General features: G+C 39.6%; 1 protein-coding gene across 1 annotated transcript in view; it reads left to right on the top strand.

Annotated features, from left to right (window-relative positions):
- Nucleotides 1-25,159, top strand: part of SHISA9 (shisa family member 9) — a 197,910-nt gene that overhangs the window by 156,773 nt on the left and 15,978 nt on the right. Inside the window, exon 3 of the mRNA XM_049835415.1 lies at nucleotides 17,682-17,837. Within this exon, the coding sequence (XP_049691372.1) occupies nucleotides 17,682-17,837 (156 nt within the window). The remainder of the gene's footprint in view (nucleotides 1-17,681; nucleotides 17,838-25,159) is intronic.

Here is a 25,159-nt window from a genome sequence, read left to right as displayed (position 1 = left end):
TACCAATGAAGCAAAGGGATCACTATAACTATCAGCAAGAATCACCCTTGGGTGAAACATTGACAGTTGTTTAATAGGTCATAGAAATATTATATAAAAGATTAGAACATGGTCCAAAAATCCATAATTAAGATACAGAAGGGAAGATTAAAAGATTGCTATGTGATTTATCTTTAATTATACTGGAAAGGAACTATTAACCACAGTATTTCTCGCTGTAAATATATAATACAGAGAGAATTTTCCTGAAGTAGCATTGATTAAAGTTGGAGGTGAAATGTAATAAAGACAAAGGGAAACGCATTTGCAGCATATTGAGTTTCTGTGGGAAGTTTGAGTAATGATCCATTATTGTAAGCAGAGATTATTTACAGTAACACGCTCTGAGAAGCAATAGTTCTGACAGAATTAATACAAGGACATAGCCTTTGGCCAAAGAGGAAGTTCACAGGCATCCAAATATCAGAGCTTCCAGCAGGCTCCCCTTGGGGCAGGGACTGTGCCTTTTTCTGCCGGGCAAATTCTTAACACATCAGGAATAAATAAATAAATAATAGTAAGATAGCATGGCAAAGATTTCATAATAATCTATGCAACATTGAAAGAGTTCATAGCTCCAGTCATCTGTGCAGGAAGCTTCTTGCTCACAAGAAAAGCCTTCCAGGCAGGTAACAGTCTTGGGGTTGAAAACCTGACCCCATGCCTAGCTCCTGTTGATAGTGCTGTGCCTAGAATTTCAGTTCTTCCAGAGGTTGTTCATTTAAGCTGTGATAAATGAAAGCCCACAGAAAACTGGGGCCCTCAGCATCTGACTGGATTTGACATTAAGGCAGAGAAAGTTGAGGCTTTGCCTTCTAAAAGTTTTAGAGCAAGATGCAATTGAAGGAAGTGTAGGAAGGCTGTTGCCAAAACAGTTTTGCTACCAACAAGAAAAGAAAAGGACAGCATACAAATCATACATGTGTGTTCCTGGCAGGAGTCCACAAAGCCTTGTTCTTGGAAGACGTTCTGAGAAAGCTAAAGAGGCATTCCACAATTCATTAAAAATAATGTATGCAGAGTAATAGGTTATAACTAGAAATGTGTGAGAATAGAAGCGTGAATTTTACTTTCCTTTTTGGGCCTGTATTTTATTTTTGAGATGAAGAACTGCACTGTGAAAGACCAATGGGTGACAACAGTCCAGCTAATAAGGAGAGAGAAATTACAAAAATGGTCATATTATAAAGGGACATAAATTGTGTCCCCCATTCAGCCTGCCTTCTGACACATTTTACTTTAGGCAGGTAGCATTGGGCAGGCACTCAAAATCTGTCCTGGGTGTTGTTCTCATGCCAAGATGCACTTGGGTTCAACAGCACTGTTAATTAGCATAATTGCTAAATAAACTGTCCCAGTTCCCCATTCATCATTTTTTATTAGCTAATCGTGGTTCTTAAAGGAACTTACATTTGATGTAGTGGCATTGTAACAAATTATTGAAACCCAACACCCTCTATTTCTGAGTATCAATTTATCAAGAGAGAGAAGGTCCAACTTACCCTGCTGAAAGGTGAAGGACTGTGAGACAACAGCTTTTTACTTGGATTGTAGCCAAATAAATGAAGTAAAATCCTTACGCCAGAAATGTCAGTCATTAGTACATTGCCTCATTTAGAAAAGATAATACTACATGAATACAGATACTAGCGCAAGCGGTTGTGTACCAGACTCAAAATAACTTTCCTACTGTTTAACGAAAGACAGAACCAGACCTCAGGGAACTGTCATGGGATAACAACCACCCCACCTCCAAGGCATCAGTGCAAACATAACCCATGTTCATTTGCAAGGGACTAAGAATTAATTTAACAACTCATTTTTATTCAGTGTATTTTGTGAAAAGGGTTGTTGATCTCAGTCACTTTACAGTGACCGCATTATAAAACACAGCTCTGAAAGAGAAACAAAGTAGAAGCTGGTCTCATCAGGAAGGTCAGAAGAAATGAATGGGGTAAGAGGTTCTCAGCAAGGTATGGGGCTTCTCAGTGAGGTTAGGGCACACTGGCAATGAGGAATGCAAATAAACACACTGACATACACTGTGTTGAGGATATAAATGGTCCTGTGAATCTAATTTGTCAGCACCACATTTGTAAATTAAACAGTGATGAGCTATCACTACAGAAGATACGCTGAATTACTGCAATTCAGTTTCTAAATATTGGCCTAAATCCATTAAAGTAGGTGTTCATAAAATACGTTCAGACACAGCTTTGGAAATGTTCTAAATTTGCCTGATTCTGCTATTGCTGAAGAGTCTCAGTTTCACTGGGAACAAAGTAAAGGCTAGCCTGAGCACTGATCAAAATCTCACCCTAAATAAGATAGTTTTCAAAATATCAGATCTACATTTTCATACTTTTGCCTCAACTTACAAATTATAGAATGCACCAATTTGTAATGAGTAAGAGAAGAAAGAACAGAATCGTAAGCAAATAGATGCCATAAAAGGAATAACCTAGGAGCTGAGAGACTTCATTAATTAATATTTTTTTTTAAATTTCAAAAAAAAGAAAATAAACTGTCCAACAAATAGTTTATGGAGGCCAGTTTCTTTGCTGTAGACTCACACTATGGGAATTCATATTTTAATCATAAGAGCTGGACAAATTTTATTTCAAATTGGCTTAGCAGCAATTAAAAAAGAATAATCATCTTCCTCTCTTTTTCTTGTTGTTATGCCACAGAAGGGTGGCACATGCCTGTAAACTTTGTCTTCTTAAACCAGAAACATGAAAGTGAGGATAAAGGAGAAAAGAAAGTGGATGAGAAGTGTGTCTGGTGTGACCATTCTGGACACAACTGCCAATGGAAATACTCCCATTCCTGCAGCATCAGGCTAGTTGGCATTGTCATTCTTCTTCAGAAGCAAAAAGTGCTGGTATATATATTTCTTACCTTCTCAGAGGAGGAGCAGCCTGTGTGGTATGTAGAGACAACAGTACATATCTTCCTTCTGCTGTAATAGTCTCCTTAAACGCAGCCATGAAAAAGAACAAGATAAAATGTTTGGGATGGAATGAGGGATCCAGAAGACCTTCCCTGGCCACCTTTCCAGCACGGGTGGTATTGGCAGGCAGGATGTTAAGGCCCTTCTGCATATGCCTTCAATGGTGGAGGGTGCTGGGTTGGGGTGAGAAGGTACTTGTAATCTGTGCTGAGGTAGGGTGAGCAACAGCCCCCCCAGATAAGCTGACAGGAAGAGGACAGGACTGCTGACACTGTTTTCTCTCTCTGTCTTGCCTTTTTGGCTACAGCTACGTCTCTGAAGAGACTGCAGAGTTACCTCCAGCTGTGCTGGCCCCTCACAAGCCTGGGAGTCTGTCCCAGTGGTAGTGCCAGAGGCTGCTCTGGAGTCAGCGTACCTCTGCTCGGGTCAGGGCACCTGCGGCGCCTGGCAGAGACCTCGCCTAACACCAACAATGCATCTGGGCACTGAGACAGAGCAGGGCATGAGGATGGCTCCAGAGCCAGTTATCTTGGCTCTCCAGACATAAGGTGGAAACCAAAGAGTTAGGCTAGAGAGGATTTCATGGGTCCATATCTTATTCCTGCCTCTCTGAGATAGTATAGACACCTGCAGTGCAGATATTTTTCAGGGAAATGTAGCACAGACAGCTATAAACTTCAAGAGCATACTTGGCTGAAGATGCCACACAACCAAGCGGTCATTCCCTGCACAGATTATAGGGAGGAGGAAGACACAGAAAAAGGTCTAACTTAGGATAATGTAGAACAGAAATAAGCAATAAAAAAGGAAAAGCCTCTGAGAGAAACCTGGCAACACAGTACAATTCTCTGGCAGGAAGAACTGCAGGTCTCAGATATACCTCTGGCATGGCAGGATGAAAGAGGATGGTGCATAAGCCATGAGTGTGCGCCCTTGGGACACTGATCCAACAAAATGATCCCAGCTGTAGTACTTGCAGCACTGATAACAACAGTATTCATGTACATACACGCTAAAAAGGAGGTGTAGTACATCTACAGCTCATAGCACAACAGTTTACACAAGCTCACATGCTCAGCCTTACATGACTAATCCATTCTGATTTCCACCACTGGACAGGTGGAGGCTTTTTCCTGCTTTCCCTTCATGTCAGCTGCATATCTTGAAGAGTATTCTTGACTGAGCAACTTGCCTATGATAATGTAGCCCATTATGTCTAATTCTCAGAGGAACAGAGTGACCCATGCCTAGTCTACTGCAGTTATTTTGATAGCTACTTTCAGTAAAGACTAGAAGAAAATATTTGCATTTTGACGAAAAGGTTGTAAGAGGTTGGATAATCTCAACCTCTGTTCAGGTGGCTTAAGTCTTTTAAATGCCATTGAAATTTGCTTCTTCAAAAAAATAGTATTTTCTCATTTATTGAAACATGTGTTCACCACTGTCCCATTAAGAGTAGAGCTACCACTCTACAAAAGGCCGTTAAAATGCAAAAATAGAAGTAGGACATCTTTATGCTGCACGTCAGTGTATGTGCATGGACGTTATTGATCACAGAAATTACACATAAGAGGTTCTTAAAATAACATGAGGGTTGAGACAGCAGCTATCACAGTTGCCTTTTAAGTCCAAAGGTTCAAAATAAAATGGGAACATTATTGAAATGCTAAAAAGGAAAATAATGTTCCTGTTGATACAGGATTGCCTATGTCCTAATTATGGAAAGATGTTCTCTGTCCTCCCTTTCCTCCACTCTCATATCTACTTGGCAGTTCCTTCAATAGGTTGGTATGTACATTATCAGCAGAGAGGATCAAATACCAGGAGGCTGAAGTCACTCAGTATACCTTTGAATAATCCTTAAGATATTTAGAATCCTAAAATTAAATAGGCTTCTGGTGATATTATGTTCATTTCCTTACAAAACTGCAATTTAAAATCAACTAAAAAAACTAGGAATAAGTCCCTTCCCCTAGTAGATACCTGGGCAATAATTCCAGGAAAAAAATGGACAGATATTCTTCTCCTGTTTCTCAGGATAGTTTCTGAAATTCACAGTTTTAAGTGCAAAAAAGACAGTATTTTTTAAAATCTATTTTTTCATTTTATCTTTCTTCGCATCTCTACTGCCTAAGCATGAAACAAACAGTTATTTCACCTCTTGCTGAAATGTTGTCAGTAGCTACACTAGGAAACATTTGTAAGTAATGAGAAAATTACAAGTAACTGGTTTGTGGCCAGTGTCAAGTAGGTAGCAGGAATTATAACCTAAACATCTGCCACACACTGGTAACATTGCTGTGACTAAAAAGACCAGTGAACCTTGTAAGCTGACAATGCATGCCTCTTCTCAAATCATAGAGGTTTTTAAGTATGTTTTCTTTCTGGTGAGAATGTCAAGTTCTGTAAACAGGATACATAACTTTAGCCAGACCACCTATCTGCAAGGTGACATGATAACCTCTTTCTTAAGCTGCATGGTTAGAAGTGATTTACTTTAAAGGAAATGAGTTGGACACTTACCAACTTTATATTTACTCTTATAAGATACACTTAGTCTATTTGCTTGCAATATTATATTTCAAGTTTCACTTCAGAGGCCTAAAGAAAATGAGATGGGCTAAAAATAAGAGAGAAGTTAAGAATATGCCACCCTTCCTCCCTCCCCCCAAAGACAGCATCTTCTTTTTCAAAAGAAGCTATTCGGCTGATCTTCTGTCTCACCTAATTTTTTCCGCTGAAACTCTTGTGCATGCATTGGGATAAAACAACTTTATCTAAACAGAAGATAATTTGAATCTAGCTATTATTGAAATAATAATGTGGAACGCATCATAACTAACCAGGTAAATGTTAAGCTGTTATTCTACATAAAGGGCCAATCCCAATTACTGTGGCTCATATAAATGCTTGCATATATAAGGCTTGGTGTTAAGAGACAACCATATATAGGGCTCCAAAAGACTTCATTTTTCTTTAATTTATAGTTACTAAAAGCTAGTATCTGAAGATTCAAAGAATCAAATTGTCCCTTTTAGAAGACAGTGCCTCAGTATTCACTAAAAAAGACAATAGTTTCAAGAAACTAACCCAAATCAGCATCAGAAAAAGGGAGTGGTCACACCTGAGGACAGGAAGGGCAGTTTTCAAGAGCACTTGGAAAAATTATAACATGTTTCTACCTGATGGCCCAGAAGGATTCATCCTGCACACCTAGAGAAAGGACCCGAGTCCTCTAAGTGCCATTAACTTTAAGAACTCACCCAATGGATGAAGTTCTGTAAAACTGTCAAAAACAAAGGTGGGCTGTCAAGCCTTAAAAGAGGAGAAAGAACACAATTAAAATAATTTAGTAATAATTTAATTAATGAATTAAAGGACAGGGGAAAGGAAGGGAGAAAGGAATAGAAATCAACAGTTAATTTATCAAACTTCTTACAGCATCTAGCCAAAACATGGTCATGAATAACAACTACTAAAGATTTGTCAAGAACGGATGGAGCTAAACCTAAGCAATTTCCTTCCATGACAATGTAACAGGCCCTTTGGATGGGGGAAAGCTATAGATATAATAAAACTTGATTTTTAATAAGATTTCAGAAGCTGTTTCTAGAAGGTAAGTGCAAAATGACCTGCATTCAGAGAACAGTGCCCAGTGATCTGTATTTTTTGAAATGGAAGGATATACTGAACAGAGTTCTGCAAGGATTTATTCTGTCTCCAATATTGCACAATATTTTTATTAATGAGGAGGGCGATAGGACAGAGTGTACATACATTTACTAAATTTGTGGACAAACCAAGTTGGAAGGGGTCTCAAAGGCCTTGAAGGTTAGATCAAAAGATCCTAAAAAGCTGGAAAAATGGTATGAAAAAAACAAGGTGCTTCCCTATTAAATGAGATGCAAGGTTTTATGTCAGAGCAGTCTGACATGAAAAGATTTCTAGGCTTTAGGGGATCGAAGGCAGAAACATATCAACACCACCGTGATGATGCCAGAGATGAAATGGCATGCTAGGGTGCATAAATAAGTAGACATCCTGCAAGATATGAGACATATGAGAAGATATGAGATGCCAAACCTCAGGAAAGATGTGTTCAGAAAGGCTGGATTTCTGAGACCTCTAATCATTCTATATGATAAGATAGAAAACATTCCTGATCTGTAGTGCTGAGACTTCAAAATACATAAAAAGATGCAGCACAAGGGATAGTAATCATCTGCTCTCCATACCCTTGGAGGATAAGAGAACTACTGGACTTAAACTGCCTTAAAGGAAATGTAAAACAGATAATAGGACAAATTCTCTAATGGTGAAGATACCACCAGAATAGCATTAGAACTGGACCAGATTGTGCAGGTAGGCTGTGGAGCCTCTCACTGGAGTCTTTTTAAAAACATGGCTATCATCTATCTAGGGTATAGCTAATCCTTCCTGAGAGGAATATGGGATAAATGAGGTAATCTTTTGAAAAGCCAGTCATTTTTATTTTCTGTGATTCTATGCAACAAGATAAGATGCATCCTACTCCATAATCACTACATTTTGTTCTCTGCTATTCTAAAAGATAACAAATTATGGCTATTTCTCTGAGAATAGAACTCTAATTCTTCACTGACCTTCTGAGTTCTTTCTCTGCTTTTTGTTTACTTAGCACAGACTAACAAAACAAAAATGGCACCTATGTTAATAAAACTTGCACGTGTGGATGGGGAAAGAGATCCATAACTTGATATTACAGCTTCGCTGTAGCACACTGATACATTTTCATCTCTAGAGAGACTCTAAAAGAATAAACTAAATTATGCCAGAAAGTAAAAAACATGCTTTTCTCCATTGCTGGGCCAGGTATATAAGGACAGAAAATGCCACTGGCATACACTCAGGTGAGATACATATTTAAGTAAAATACTTCTCAAACCCCACATTAGCTGGATGATTAGCTAGTGAAATGGTCCTCAACCTTTGATGACTGAAGGGGAACAACATTGAGCAACTTCCTTCCAATTTTAACTCTATCTCAGCCTTAAACCTTAACTCTTCTGTTGCCTTTGCCCATGAGCAATGTGAGAATCCTGCAGGCAATTTGTCACCTACAAGCTATAGGCAGGGGACCACTAAGTTACTGCTTAGACATAACAGCAAATAACAAAGACATGAAGCTGGTAACATGTTTGCTTTATAGTTTTTATACTGTCTAATCTTTTCCTTCTAAAGAGTTGGTATATTGGGACAGCTAACAGACAAACTAGTGGAATGCCTGAAGTAAGGGAATTTTTAATATATTCAAGCTGCATAAAAATTTACACTTATTGGTCATCAATAACCACTATGGGAAGAGAAAATGATAAACAAGGCATATAAACATTTAGAATAAATATTTTAATGACAGGCACATTCCCATTAAGTAAAAGTACATTAATTGTTGGAAGAAAAGTGATTTAATTGAAAGACAAAACAGGCAAAACAAAGAATCTGAGCCGGCTGGTACATCTTAGCAGACTCTTTTTATTTCTGTGAAAAGGTACAGAAGTGTTTGACTTGTAAAACAACTGATACCTTATGGGAAAGTGTAAAGAACATTCTTCTGTGAGAAAAAAATTCTGATGTGTAAGTAAAATTTGCTGAATTTATCTGTTCTTAATTTGCATAGCTAAGGATATTTGCAGTGCTCAAAGTGTGTATATCTGGTGGGTTTAATTAATTTCTCAATTCTGCTACTTGAGGCAAAAGAAGATGAAGAAAACCAGAAATGTGGGTGGGAGTGAGAACACAGCACTGCTCCCTGCCCTCCCACAACTCAAGGACTGGAAATTGATATGAATGTAGGGTCTTGATATCTCAAGAGTTCATCTACTTATTGCCTTCTTAAAGGTTATAATCCTCTGTTTGTGAAGCCACAATGGGTTGCTATAGAGAAGATTACAATGTCACAAATCCTATCAGAGGATTATAAGTCTGTCAGGTTGTGAGTAATTATGAAGGAAAAGCAAACCTTCAGAGGACACAAAAATAACCTTCATAAAAGGAAATATGGTGTCACATAATAAAAGTCTACATGGAAAACCAACCTCAGACTGTGGTGCTTTTGCAAAGCAAGAACGCAGAAAATATTACAAGAATGTGAGTGTGATGGTACAGCATGGAGCCCGAGGGAAATGAAAAGCAGAAGATAAAGTCTTCCAGCCAGTTTAGTCACCAGGCCAGTGAAATCCCACTCCCACCCTCCTTGGATGGCAGTAAAAAAGCCAACTGATTTCACAGAACTCTGCTCCTACGCACTTGGAGTCTAACCAGAAACAAGGAGCCCAAACCTGAAACATAATGAAGGCCCCATCTCCTGAATCGCTGCGATCACAGAGAATTCAGCTCCCCACAGCACCAGACTTCATCTAGAAGACAATGGGAAGCTTCAGTCACCAGCTCTTGAATTTAAATGATACACAAAGGTGCAGTTGTCTCTTTCCTCATTTGTAACCTGTCACACCGAGTTCAGAAGAGCTCATAGGCATAGGATTCTTATATATATAAATATTTCCCATAGATTTAAACATAAAGTGGCAGCAGCACATTCAGGAAGAAAAAGGCCCCTTTACAGGAACATTGCGTGCACTTCCCTGGTTGGACTCAGATGGCAGTGGAGCCCGGCACCTCTTTGGTCACATTGCTACTAATTTTCCTTCTTTTATGCTTCAACCCCCCCTAAAATCATTATTCAGAGAAATATAAACTCTGACATTCACATAGGTAAGTGCCTGAAGGATGGAGATAGAAAATTAAAGGAGTGGAGAGGGAAGGATTTGTATTGCAAAATTAGTGCTGTCCTCATCTGCACTTCAGATAAAAATATTGTGAATGAAGAGTCCATCTTGTTTTATGAGTGTGTGTAGATAGCATCACCTTCATCTGACAGCAGCACAGAATTCCACCACACTGGAATGGTACTTGGGAATTTTGCCATTGAACAATAGGCACAGGGCATTGCTTGAGCAACAGCAGTACTCTTGACTACACAGCTCACTGATACATCTCTGTAGTTTACCTCTCCTGCCAGAGAAAAGTCAGTTCCTCCTAAGATATGCACCAAGGGCAGAGCACCATGGATTTTGTGACCTGGCTTATTGACTTTCTTTCCCATGTCTAGATGAGCGACATTGTCTCTGAACATCAGCTCATGAATCTCCCGACTGTAATGCTTTCTCATAAAAACTGCATCCACAATAACCTTGTTCATCAGTGTCTCAAATTAGATCAACAAGGTGCTAACAGTTACTAGGCCGTCCTACCTCTTCCCAATTTTCAACCTGAACCAACAGGAATTTTGGTGTCGGTCAGCACTACAAAACCCTGCTGATTCATAAGTGCTTGCAGCAGGGGATACACTTCACTTGCCTGTGCTCCATGCTGTCAGCACAGCCCGCAACACCATTGTGTCATAAGGAATTTAATACCTTTTTGAATCTGACAGTGTAAGTGGAGGTGTTCCCGTGTCCAGCATTTTTCTATTTTGGGGAAAAAAAGCTTCTTCTCAGAAATCCACTGAGGATATCCATATGTGAAAGATCATGCAACCTCTACCATGGAATACAGTAACAGACCAAGAGGTTAATCATGTAGACACTGAATAGAAAACATACAGCACTAGACCTCAGTATGCTGAGAGACACTCGCATTCAGTGGCACCATGGAGAATCAAGAGTGTAGCATGGGACTAACTCCTACAATTGCTTGATAGGACAGGGGAAGGCACAAGACAGTATGTTTGATGACAGGCATTTGCACTGTAGACTGTCACTTCCATTAAACAGAAACATTTTTTTGCTGGATGAAATGCCATCCCACTCATCTCAGATCCTTTTTGTGATGGTGATTAGACGGGTAGGTTGTCTGTGTTACAAGAATGTTTTTGTGATACGGTGCAGAGACAGAACAGATAACTGGCTAGCATAAATTGCCATGAAAAATATGTATTGCTCAGAGCTATTAGATTTAGGGAAAATACAACTACTTGCATGACTTGTGCATCACTGATGAGAAAACAGAAAAGTGTGCATATCATAAGGGACAGAGACTTATAGGGATGAGTTATGATACCATTGTATACAGAATAACACAACTCCATGTGTTTCTGAAGGTAGAACCTCATCTCAGAAGCTGCATTGCAAGGCTACAAATGTTGAGAAATGGCAGCAGAAATGATCTAACCTTGGAAAGATTGTCAGATAAAGAAAGATTGAAAGGAAATTATTTACTTCAGAAAAGAGAAAAAGATTTGAAAAGTGGAAAAAACCCCATATAACATAATGAATGGTACAGACACTGGATTGTGAGCATCTGTTCCTGCTAAAATACAAAATCGGTTAAATAGCAAGGCAGAGAAATTAAGATTAGATAATAGGAATACTTTTCAGTTCAGGACTTGTACTAGACTGTGGAAGATGTTGCTACAGAGTGCCATTAATTTAACAAGAGATGAAACACCATTTTATGACTATGTGGAGAAAAAGACCATGCAGGTTTATAACAGTTAATGCAAACCAAAGGGTTTAAGAAGATTGCTGTTTTGGGGCATAACCTGCATTGCTGTTTTTGGGCATAAGCCCAAGCACACACCTTTCAGAGACAATTTTGCATATAAATGTCGTTGGGGCTCTTGCACCCTCCTGTCACACATCTAGTACTGGACAGAGAGTGGCTACTAAACTGGATGGACCACACATTCTACGTATTTGTCTATATGTGCACAAACAGTGCATTTTCTAATGGGTGTGCAGCCTGATTTTGAGGTACCAGCTGTTGCAGAATATATCCTTGTATGCCTCTGCATGCAATGATGCGCTGGATATGAATAAGAATGTCCTTTCAAAACACAACATTTAATGCAAATCTGAAGGAAGGGGCAAAGAATCTAAATAAAAAGACAATGGCAATGGCAATACAATACCTGCAAAGAGAGAAAAAACCCAAGTTACATGGGTGTAGGAAAATGCACACCACAAAACCTCAGGGAGCATCTGTTCAACTGCACTGTGACAAGCTGCAGAGAGGCAAGAGCAAGTGTATAGGCCAAGGATTTGAGTTTCATGCCAACAGGAAGCTCAGTACCATGAACAGAAAACAGTCTTCTTATCCAAGAAAAAACTGGTCTGAAAGGAATTAGTTTACAGGCATAGTCAAGTTGTTAAAATCCCACAGAGTTCATCCTATCTGGGATTTTTCAGAAATAGCACCTGCAGTTTCTGTTGGTGAGGCCTGTAGGAACATGAGTATGGATTTGCAATGCTGAGTAAGCTGGTCTGATAATTAGAGTATAATACACTCAAGAACAAAGAGGCAAATATGCTTGTTGGTGGCAGTGCAGTTATGGATGGGAGGGGAGCAATTTTACACTCATTCTATAATCACTCAGTTCTATCCTGTTTTCATAGCTGTTATTTTCAGTTTTAGTTAACTCAGGGCATATTTTTTTCTCCTGAGTATCTGAAAGTGCTCAGCTATTATTATATTTTGCTCTGAATTTTGCCTTTCCCCCCCTTGAATTCCCAGTCTTCTTTTGTCTGTCTTGTTCTCATTTCTTTTGTATGTGTGTCTGCAGGTGGCTTTTATAGCAAAATCTCATTCTGCTTTCCTGCCCTTCCCCCATCCTCTCCTGTTTTGTTACTGCATCGCCTGTCTCATTTGTTCTTTTCCTTATGCCCATAACTGCTCATTTACTAATAGGCTCCATTCTGTGCCTATGGAATTTTTTTCATTTTCCCTGTCTTCAAGCACCAGATAATTGATTTCATTGCTACAGAAGGAATGAATCCTCAGGTCACTCTATAGAACAGGTTTCACTCTCCCATGGGTGCAGAGAAGGACGATAGTAGCTGAGCTTAAGGGACATTCATGGCAGGTTGTTGGCTCTCAAACAGTGAACAAGCTTATTATTGCTAGCATCCTACTAGCATCCCTTCCTCTAACCCTGAGTATTTCCCATAACCCTGGCAGCTTCTTGACAAGAATAATCAAACTAGGTGAACAGAACAATGTATTCTAAAAAGAATGCAGAGAACAAAACAAACAAACAAACAAAATGTTTGGGGGCTTATGCCTTATCTCACCACACTCATACATGTGACCATGGTGCATCACATGTTTCCACATTGGGTTCTTATTTGTATTTAATAATTGCTGAGACGCCCATTCCCTGATTTCTGAAAGAAGTGCATAAATTAGATATGACACCATCTTAATTGGATAGAGCGCAGCATAACTACAGTAACCAATTACATTATTGTTGTCACCGTGATGCACACTAAAGCAAATCCAAAATTCACAATCAGGGAGGGGTGGAAATGCTCCAAAAAAAGCATTTTTGCTTGAAAAATGCAGTAAGCTGTTAGCTGTGACATCTGGATACAAGTTTCAATTGCACAGCCTGAGATATAGGTCAAGGTAATAAACAGATAATGTAATGATTAGTCTTCATCAACTACTGGGACTGTGACCAGAAGCTGATGCCTTAGATATTTTCAAAGGCTCATTGTTGGTGGCTGGGATATAAAACCCACTTTCTCTAGCTATAAACTGGTTTTGGTGCAGCTTCCTTCCAGTTCTTATTTTCTGCTCCATTTGCCACCCACAAGCTTTTCTACACCTAGAACTTTTAAGGGAATAATAGTCAAAAGCACTCTTCAGCATCTGAAGACCTTCCTTGTTTTTCTTTTTTCCTGTATGTCTAATTTTCTGCCCAGCAGACATCTAGCTTTTGTGTGGTGAGCTCCAGCATGCTTTTTCAAATGCTTTCTTTGGGGCTGGTAGTAGGAAGGTAGACAGCAACCACTAACACTACATCCAGAATGACTCCTCAAAGTCTTGGGAGGTTGGGAAGCAGCCTGGAATTGTATTTCCTTGCTTCAGCAGAAAATAAGATAGGTTGCGAATATTGCAGGTTTTTTACAACATCACCATTGCTAATCAGGTCTAACTATTCATGCTTGAAGCTGTGGCACAAACAGCATTTTGACTTTTTGTGATGTTCATATTCTCTGTCTTTTAAAAATAAATACATAAATTGGCAGTGGCACAGTGCAGCTGGTTATATGGAAAACCGTGCTGGACAATGCACCAGTGTCAGGTTGCCAAAAGGAATGTATCAGCACAGCCACAGCTTTCAGGTTAAAGTTGCCCCCATTCAGTAGAGCCAGCTATTTGCAAATACCAATCACAGAATATCTGGTTTATAAGTATAAAGGATTTAACTTGACACTAGAGGTCAGTGATAAAGCTGGTAGGGATTTTTCTGGTTAAACTTTCTTCTAGTTGAAGCCAATCCCTTGTACCGCAAAATATTTTGAATAATCCAATAGATCATTATTTGCTCCCCAAAATGTAACACTTACTATTTTTTCCAGTTTCAGGAAAAGAAGGCAAAATCTCAAATTGAAAAATTTCAAATTTCACATTGAGATCTTGTGAAGTATTTGTAGACAAATTTCTTTACTTCCTGAGAGAATCCCTATTCAGTATTGCTGAGACTGAAGCAGTATTTACAAGTATAAGACAACACTGCTGAGGCCAATACCTTTGTTAGTTATAAATGTGGGTTGCCCCAGAGTGGGCAAGGCAAGTCCTGTTTAAAACCTCCCAGTTGCTCACAGCTGAGCCTGGGCTCCCCCCAGTGGTTAGACTTACACTCCCCAGCACCCTGCCTGCTGCAGAATTTGCATTATACCATTGCTACTTCAGTTACGAACATTTCCTAAATAGCATCCGAATATAGGTGAATTTACCCATCATCATTACATTAACTATGTGTGGCTAAAACAACGTAAGAGTACCATTTGCTCACCTATTTCTAAAACCCAAAAGATAAGGAATCAGATCACACGCAGTTTAGCAAGCTTGCAAACAAACGCAACATTCACCAGTTATGGCCAGTTAGACTAAAATTTAGTATGATTCAGATTTAGATAGAGGTGCATACCAAGCTGAGATTTTCCTTTTAGGCCCTAGGAGTCCATTCCAATGGGAGTCTCTTTATAAATAGGAATAATTCTTCAATATAGTTCAATGCACTTTGCCAGAGTTTGGCCTTTTGCTTAATTTACTTTGTGCAAATGGCCAATTGAATGAGTAATTTGAACTGTGTCTTCTATGTGATGACTTAGTCTTGTGTAAGCATCTGGGTATGAGTGAGGGACACTGTGCAGTAAGTGAGGCAGTGAAAGAACAACTATCATTAATTTGCTTGAAATTCATAATTCAGGAGAGTTCTGGGCTTTTAACAAGACAAAAGAGAAGTCAAAGATGATCTGCAAATGGAAAACATATTTCTTTACATCTTCACAAACACTCAAAGAACCAAACCCCAGCAATATTAGTAAACCAGCCACCTAGTAACAACATAGTTGGCCACTGAACACCTGGATGAAAACCAAGTATACCTAATTCATTTTCCACAGTATATTTCTGGGGTAACTTTCTTCACTACTTTTAAAGATGTGACTGAGTAAAAATGATAGGTCTAAGTAAGAAACACAGCTAAGAAAACAGTCCTGGTTAACTACACCTTATTAACATTGGTTTTGCAAGTCTCTACAGCTGCAAGTCACTTTGGCACTGAGTGCAGAAATACTGGTGCTTACAATATTTTCATCACAGTGAAATCATGATGTTTTGACAGACTGAATAATAAGAATTACCACGAGGGAACTTCACAGTAGTGACGAACTTAACTTCTACAAAGTGATGATTTAGCTCTATTCAGAAAAAAATTAGTGAACGTAGTGGTAAAAGGTTGACACCTTCCTTCTATTAAAGGTCCCATCCATGCTGGTATCTTTAGAGCTGCCCTGTTACTGAAATACACCTATGGTAGCATTCCTCCTCAAAAGTGTACTTGTAGGTGTAACCATAAGAGAGAGACATGTGGAAGATAGAACATTTCTCTTTTAAAAACTGACCCAACTTATTTTATATAATTTTGAAATCACAACAAAATGTTTCTCCTGATCTAACACAATATTTGCAAAAACAAGTCCAACTTCAGATTTCATTTGTTTGGTAAAAGAAAAAAAAACCACTTACTGAAAAACTGTTTTGTTATGGGAAAATAATTTCTTATTCAGCTCTACCTACTATCCACAAACAGTTTGTTCCCTATTAATAACCAGCAACAGCACGAAGAATCATACTGTTATTAGATGGTAACACTTCTACAGTTTTTCTTGAGTTGCCTTGAGGTGCCCTCACAATTTGTTTATACGTGTATGGTAGGAGGATGTGATTGCACTCCTCTGCAGAGGCAGGGGCAGCCTCAGCATGAACAGCAGAGACTGCACCAGGCAGCAGCAATGGTGAAGAAGAAGGAATTTTAAAAAAGCCTTAGCTTTCCTTTCCTGTCCCAGCAGTAAATCTGTTAACTGGTTTCAGAGCTCTTGCTCATCCACGCAGCTTCATTAATGAGCAGTGGAAAGCCAAGTGGCTCAATTCCCTTAAAATCCTGGCAAACTACAGGGATATTTGGTTCCTGCCAGATCCTGTGGGCACTTGCGGGGTGGTCCACTCACTCCATCACAATAAGCCTTGTTTCCCCAACTGCCCAGCTTTCTTTCTATATGATCATAAGCCTGTGCTTGATGCTGTGGGAATTACTGTATTGTCACTAGTTCAGCACCATGGTTTCATTACAGGAGAAAAATGCACTCATCTGATTTCAGAAGCCTTGATAAGGTTTTTGGATTGACAAGCAGCTCCAAATATCTCAAAATACACAGCCTGGAGAAAGACTCGGCAAAAAAGATAGGCTGACCATATTGAAATCTGTTGAAATTTAGGTTTGCAAACCAAGTGCAGCACATAATTCTGACCAAACTTTTTAGAGTCTGGAATCAAACATTAAAAACAATTAATAAACTATGGTATATCTTAGAAAGAAAAGTATCCAGGCTGTATTCTCTACTGTAAAGGAACAAATCAGCTACAGAATGGATATGGGGCGAGTGCTGGTATAAAACTGTACATAAACAGTAATTAGGTCCTGCTTTTAGGTATGTCTGCTACAAAAAATGTTATCTTGGTATGATATTGTAATACCTACTGTCAGGGAAAAGGAAAAAACTTAGAGACAAAGCTTGAGCTTTGTAGAAATTACCTAATGATAGTCATGAGCCAAAGTTGCACATTCTGCACTGTGAGGAATGTCTACAGAACACAATGTAATGCTGTGCATATAAGCAAGCTGGTTCTGGTGTTAAAAGCAGTGTAACTGCATATATGCAGCAGCCTGCATCAGCCAATTTAAATTAGCCTGGCTATTTAACTGCACAGACGGAGTGATACTACTGCCCTGTATTCAAGCTACCTTGGAATAAACTTCAAGTTTTGATTTGTATCCTAATGCTACAGCAAATTAAGTCTTTGTGTTGGTGTTCAATTGTTGTGAAAACCTATTTTTTAGTTCAAAGATCTTTTTTATACAAAAGATAGCATGTATTGCTACAATCATTCGTCAGCCTTTAATCATGCCATTAACTGTTTGAAGTATAGGTTTGCTGTATTCAAACTCCCACTTTGTAGTAAATAGTGTTTTGTTGCATTAAATCTCATGACATATCCTGTCTAATCTGTACTGGATAATGATGTTAAAACTTTAAGACTGATTTATTTTTTTCTTAATGGTTGTCGATTTTCTTTAATACAGATCCACCACAGATGAATAATGTCATGCCAACATCTCCCCTCCTCCCTCAGATGGCACATCAACATTCATATCCCAGCCTGGGACAGATCACAAACCCGTATGAGCAACAGCCCCCAGGCAAAGAGCTTAACAAGTACGCCTCTCTAAAGGCAGTTGGTAAGTAAGCAACATGATGCATGACTTCTCCTTTAGATCAATATGTTGCATTTGCTGTTGTCAGCTGACATTCTGCTTCAAAGTTAAAAACAAAGTCTTGCTCGTCTGGACTACTTCATGACAGAATTTCATATAGAATATCATGTTAGCTGGAAATATATTAAAAATTGACTACAACTAGTGATAATAAAATTACATGTAAGAATTGGTGATCATATGCATGTGTTTATATATGCATACAAAACCACACCATACCTGCTGTACACCATTTTTCAGCAAGTTTCACCTATGTTGTATGCACAGTGTTCCCTAGTTCTTTATGCCCTGAATATGCCTACCTATGCATTTCAGTATTTTCCATACCTATCTGCACAAATGAGAGAGAAAAACATCTGATATGTTGCAAATTTAAAGCATATGATGAGACACCTGTTAAATACTTCCAAAAAGAGAAGGTACTTGTACACTTCTGAAGTAAGAGTTTTCATGTTTTCTGCAGGATGTGCTTTAGTAGGTCACTGGAGGAATATTCTGAGGCCTTATGATTTCAAACAATTAGCACATCATAAAACTCCTAATACAGATCCCGGTGGTGGCTATTTTCTGGTTAATATCATACACTATTATTTTAAGCAAATGGGGGAACATCCTCAAAGAAACAGTTGTGGGGAGGGAAAAGGACAATAGTGGGTAAAGATTTCAACATAATTTTCATATTGGAAGCATAAGTTGATAATACTTTTCAGGGGCTGTAAATACCTGCTACACACTATGTAAATACAAAAAGCCTTTACTATCTTACATTTCAGACCCCTTCTAGACAATAATAAATTAAGAACTGGGAGGGTCTATTCATAGCTTCTCACTAACCCTTGCTCAGCTTACGCATATGAATGTTAACATCATTTCCCCAAGAATTTAGAGCGGTATCACACTGCCTATTTCCAGACAGAGCTATTTATTTCAGGAAAACAGCAGAACAGCTGAGGACATTCTGACTTAAGAATCTAGTATTCATCACACCAGAAAAAAATTTCATCACAAACTGACATTCCTTTATCCAAACTTCAGGATAGCAGACCTTTAACAAAATGTAGGTTGAAGTCCCATCTCAAATACTTAAGCTTTGCTTTAGCTTGCCGTTTTTGTTTCTTACAAGTGGCATTTTAAAATCTGTTTATAAAAGACAAGGGTTAGTATCTTTCCTAAATTTTGAATACAGACAGACTAGCTTGAGATGGGTTGACCCTGGCTGAATACCAGGTGCCCACCAAAGCCATTCTATCACTCCCCCATCCTCAGCTGGACAGGGGAGAGAAAAATATAACAAAAAGCTTGCGGGTCGAGATAAGGACAGGAGAGATCATTCACTAATTACTGTCACGGGCAAAACAGACTCAATTTGGGAAAATTAACTCAATTTATTACAAATCAACCAGAGCAAGGTAATGAGAAATAAAACTAAATCTCAGAACACCTTCCCACCACCCCTCCCTTCTTCCCGGGCACAACTTCACTCCTGGATTTCTCCACCAAGCCCCCCCAGCGGCACAGGGGGACAGGGATGGGGTTTATGGTCATCACACGTTATTTTCTGCCGCTTCATCCTCCTCAGGGGGTGGGCTCATCACACTCTTCCTCTGCTCCAGCGTGGGGTCCCACCCACGGGAGACAGTCCTCCATGAACTCCTCCAACGTGGGCCATTCCCACGGGCTGCAGTTCTTCACGAACTGCTCCAGCATGGGTCCATTCCACGGTGTGCAGTCCTTCAGGAGCACACTGCTCCAGGGTGGGTCCCCCACGGGGTCACAAGTCCTGCCAGAAAACCTGCTCCGTGGGCTCCTCTCTCCACAGATCCGCAGGTCCTGCCAGAAGCCTGCTCCAGCGCGGGGTTCCCATGGGGTCACAGCCTCCTTCGGGAACCCACCTGCTCTGGCGTGGGGTCCTCCACAGGCTGCAGGTGGATATCTGCTCCACCATGGACCTCCATGGACTGCAGGGGGACAGCCTGCCTCACCAGGGTCTTCCCCACGGGCTGCAGGGGAATCTTCGCTCCGGCGCCTGGAGCTTCTCCTCCCCCTCCTTCTTCACTGACCTTGGTGTCCGCAGGCTTGTTTCTCTTACGTGTTCTCACTCCTTGCTCTGGCGGCTGTTTCTCCCTGTCCCAACTTTTTTTTCCCTTCTTAAAAATGTTATCACAGAGGCGTTACCACTGTCACTGATTGGCTCGGCCTTGGCCGGCGGCGAGTCCGTCTCCGAGCCGGCTGGTATGGGCTCTCTCTCGAACACAGGGGAAGCTTCCAGCAGCTTCTTACAGAAGCCACCCCTGTAACCCCCCCCGCTAGCAAAACCTTGCCACACAAAACCAATACATATCTTTACAATTCCTTCAAAAGATGATACTATGTAATGACGTGGTGATTACCACAGATTAATCACTGATATTGGGCTTCTTTTTCAGATGTCAGTTTAGGTCAAGCCAATCATCAAAGCTAAAAGATACTTAAGCATAATAAAACAAGAGATGTGAAACACTCAAAAGAAACTTCTCTCATCTGCCCAAGAGCCACTGAATGTACTTGTTTTTTAAAATTATTAAATTAGAACTTAGATATTTCTTGGGTGTCAGTACAAGTTTTTAAAGCAGCTAGATTATAACCATAGTTAAATCAACCTTGAAAGATTGTGCACTTTAGCTCCAGAAGTTGTATAATGCCTCTCAGAATCTTAAATCAAATTAAACATAACTTTCAGGGACATTTTCTTCCAGGAGGATTGCACCACTTTCCTGTGCTTTTCCTCTATCCTTCCTATCCTCTCTCTTTTTTTTTTGCCTATAGATCTACTGGTCTCAGACCACATTAGCCAAGTTTTAGATTCAGGTGAATGTTCACAAGAAAAGTACAAAAGTTCTGCATTGTTATCCAAACTTTTCAGTAGAAAACAATAGAGATTTTGAAACTGTTATACATTCATACCTTCTGTCTGGACATATAGAGCAAGAGTTAAATACACTCAGTTTTTAACCACTTTCAGACTCTCAAGGCCATGATTCCTCCCAAGAGGTACCTCTTGAGTACATCCCAAGATCACAAAGAGGTTTTTTCATGACGCCAGCCAGGCCTGGGTTTGTGACCATGCTGACATCAAGCTAGCCAGACTGCACATTGCAGAGTTCATATTGGCTTCATGAGAGCTCTGAGAGGAAATAGCAACCAGCCTACATCAGGCCCACCGATATGTATTTAACCTGACAACATCTTTTGAACAAATAGACACAGACTGAGTTCACCCTGACCTGGTATTCATGTCATAGGGCAATGGCATTTTTCATATGCTAACATTCAGACTTGCATTTACTGATCCCCATAGCAGATTAATGAGTGCATGTAGTCCATTTCCCTTTGCATTCATTGATAGTGGCTTGAGGGTGGATTCATTTGCAACAAAAGAAATTTAATAAGGGACGTGTTCTGTATTTCTCCATGTGTTTGAGGCAAACCATATTCATTTAAGTGCCTCTTACTCTGCATGATCCCTTTGTTCGGGTGTAGTCCACTGTGCTTAATTCTCTTCTTTAATGGGAGCTGGGGGTGGAGGAAGAAGCATTCTTATTGCTTTGTAGCAACTGTAGCTATAGTACATTAATATCACTCTTCATAATGTGGCCATACATGGTAAGAAGTTTAGATAACTGAAAAAGTGATGCTTTACCAGAGGCAGTATTAAATTAATTTCCACACAGCTGCTTTCTTCTGAACTACAGATGTCCTAAAAATTTGGCTGTCTAATTTTAGAAGTGAGCTACTCATCCCTCAGTGACTGGCTGCTGTGGAAATTCAGTTCATGGGAAAGCAGCAAGTCACAGTAATCTCTTTTCTGGATCACGTTTGGGACCTGCATTGAATTCAGTATCTAAGACTCAAGTGCTTGTGAAAACAAGAGAAAACAGTGCCATTGCTATTAATTTGCATTGTGTTCCTGAATGAGACTGACCAATACCTTGGTAGTGAGGCCAAGCTGATCCCTGGGAAGCTATTTTAAAGCTACACTCTAGACTCCAAATCATATAGCTTAGCAGAGTGCAATTTGAAGTTGGACTATTCATGCATGTATGCAATGCAATGTGTGCATTGCAGTGTCTGATTCAGCACAACAGGAGAGAAGAGAGTTGAAAAGGCCAATGAAGGTGTATTTTATTCAAAAAGCGAAATATTTTTATGTGAATCAGTTCAAACTGCACAGCCAAATCCTTACATGCTCAATGGAATAGGATATTTTCCTAATTTCTTGTTAAGAATTTCTTTATTTGTTGCAGCCTCCAGAATTCCTTAAGTACTGACCAGTGGCTACTGACTAAATTCACCTTTTCCTTTCACTGTCTGAAGAGATTTACATCTCTGAATAATGCGAGGACATTCTGTGCCTATTTTATATTCTCAGATGAGTGCCTGGAGTACAACAAGGTAATAGTGAGTTGAGATTTACTTACTGTTTTCTTAACTGCACCAGAATTCTACTCTCCTTCTGCCTTAACACATACACCACCAGGGAATAATCAGCAGAAGGTAGAGGAAACAAGACAGAGCAACACACACTTACTGAAAGAATAGATAAGTAATCAATCTCCGAGCATCTATAGCCTGACTGATAGGTACACTCTGTTCATCTATTATTTGTCCATTGTTGAGCCAGAGAATCTTTTTTTCAATGGTGCCAAATTTGTCCCACCAAAGAATGTCAGAGACTGTATCTGAGGGAAAGGGTTAATGAGCTGTAAGACCAGTCCCACCAAAAGCGGTCACTGAATGTTGTGTGGCAATAAAACACCCAGTGTTCAGATATTTCAATTTTTTGGCCACCGGAGACCACATGATCCTGGTTTCCTCCAGTGCTTTTGCAGTATTTGATTATTTATGTGAAAAGTGGAGAAAGAGGTATTTCTGCATAAATTATTCTTATTTCCAGCTCATCAACCATGTTTTTACTCCATGCTTAAATGGCTATTGCTCACTTAAGCAATCCTGACATGCCTAAAGCTACAAGTGGATAGAAATCTTTTATCTGAACACCTTCATGAAATCCAAGTCCCACGACATACAAAGGTAGCTCATCACATATTTTTATACACATCATTTGGACACTCATTCAGAAAGCATGAACAATCCAACTTCAAATTCCACTCTGCTAAGTTGTAAGAGTTGGAGTTCATCCTGTTGCTTAATAAGAGTTTCCTAGAGCTCAAATTGGCCTCACTATCCTGAGGTATTGGTTATATTTATTCAGTCACAGTTTTCTGCAGGCCTGGCTCAGTAACGGTTAATTTTCTTTCCTGAGTTTCAGGGAGTGCCAAGTGAATAACTTTGTTTTGAGCTTCTTGCAAAAATTAAAAAATACCCCAGACCCACCTTTAAAAAGCCCTGCAGGACTGGGGGAAAGATCACTCAGCTGCTGGAGAGGTGCACAGACATACATGTAAAACAGAGAATACAAGTATTTCTACAGTTTAACATTATTTTATATTTCTTTTATAAACTTTCTTCTTCCACTCTCTCGCACACACATACACACACAAACCTTTGAGGAACTGACTGGACATGACTTAAGAAGAGATAGTTCAGCCAGTTTAAATTTTTGCAACCCTCTACCCCCCCCTAAATCTCCAAACAATGGACAGAATTCCTTCCTGAAACTCAGACCAAGAAAGCCTTCAGTGATGCTGGGAGTTGCAGTCTCCTGTGGGATGAAATCAGATCTAATTGATTGGATACAGTGAAGCTAGAAGGAGGATATAATTGGCAGCAGACTCACCATCACATCTCTGAGTCTACAGCTCCCAGCATTTCTTGAAGCTTCAGTTCTTTGATCCCGAAGGAAACATTAGACAGTGTTCCAGCTCTGCTTGCAGCTGTAAAACTCCAAAGTGAGATTCTGCAAATATGACACTCAAGGAATAAATATCTCCTCTTTCGGTCACTGTTACTATATAGAAAATACTGTGGTCGCAAGTGTGCCAATGCGCAAGGCAACATCACCCTCAAAAAGGTGCAGCATGTGAAAAAACTATCCGGTTTGTCCTTTACATCTACACACACAGAGGGATCCAAAGGGGAAGATCACCATAAGGTTAACTCCTAAGGTGTTATCTTTGAACCGTCCTCCTGTCTGATGTGTAATTTGGTGGTGCCTTCTCTTAAGCTTCAGATCTTCAATTTCTATAGAAATTATTATAACTCTGTGCTGATACAAGATCTGTCTTATGAGAGTAGAAGTGACTTCACAACTGCCCCCTAAGAATCTGATACCTATCTCACCAGAAAATGAGATTCTGTACTGTTCCCTATAGTTTGTTGTGCTTTGGAATGGAAAGAAATACTGTAACTGGAAAAACGGAAACACACAACAGGGAAAAAGGCCTGCCCGTGTATTCACAGGAGTTGATACAGTCAAGTTTTAGAAAAAGTAGAATTATGGAACTATTGAACATGATGTGTTTGTGTTACTTCACTTTCCCATACCACCCACACTGTTACAGTGACAGGTAAATATTCATGTTTCTTTGGAAGGCTTAAAAAGGAATTGTTCTTTCATTTGAAAAAGTAAAGAAATTTTCAGCTACTACTTCCATAAGCAGTTGCACAAAAATGGATTAAAAAAATCTGGGACATGGGAGTAGCTCCCTGGATTTAACACCATGAAAACAGACAAGGAAGTACAGATTAATGCATCATTTGTCATATCCAGGGGGTGATTCAGTTAATGATTTCATATATCTAGATGTATCTTCAGTGTCATGGGTAATGCTACACTAGGCAACCTACCCAATTCAACGCTGGAACTACGGATCCATCTCAAGGAAGTAGGACATAAAAGCTTAGTATCTTTTTATTATTATTATTTACTTAGACCAGCATGGCTGGAGAATTTGAAGCTTTTGAGTGTTCATTTGTTAAGGAAGTCTTTCATACTTTAATCCTTGCTTCTCCTTCAGGCACAGGAGAAAAGCCAAGAAGCACTCAGTAGCAAGCCTCACTTTACCACCCCCCCCCCGTTAGCACTGCTGCCTCAGCCTTCCCATTTCCCAACTAGATGAAGTGCCGGTGTCACCTGTTCCACCTATGCCTTCTTCTGAGACTCCCCAAACTTCACATCCTGCTCAGTGTGTGCAGACTTTGAAGGCTGTTTCTTGCTTCCACTAAATCATTTAATTGTTTTCTCTGTTATTCACCAGATTGGCTTCTGATACCTGCAGGCACTCTGTCATAAGTAAATAAAAAATGTTTGGGGAGTCTTGATTAAAATATTTTCCTATTTTATTATC

Source organism: Accipiter gentilis, chromosome 33, assembly GCF_929443795.1.
Source record: "Accipiter gentilis chromosome 33, bAccGen1.1, whole genome shotgun sequence".
NCBI lineage: Eukaryota > Metazoa > Chordata > Aves > Accipitriformes > Accipitridae > Astur > Astur gentilis.
Note: the sequence above shows the minus strand (reverse complement) of the source record. Positions and strands in the feature narration are given on the sequence as shown.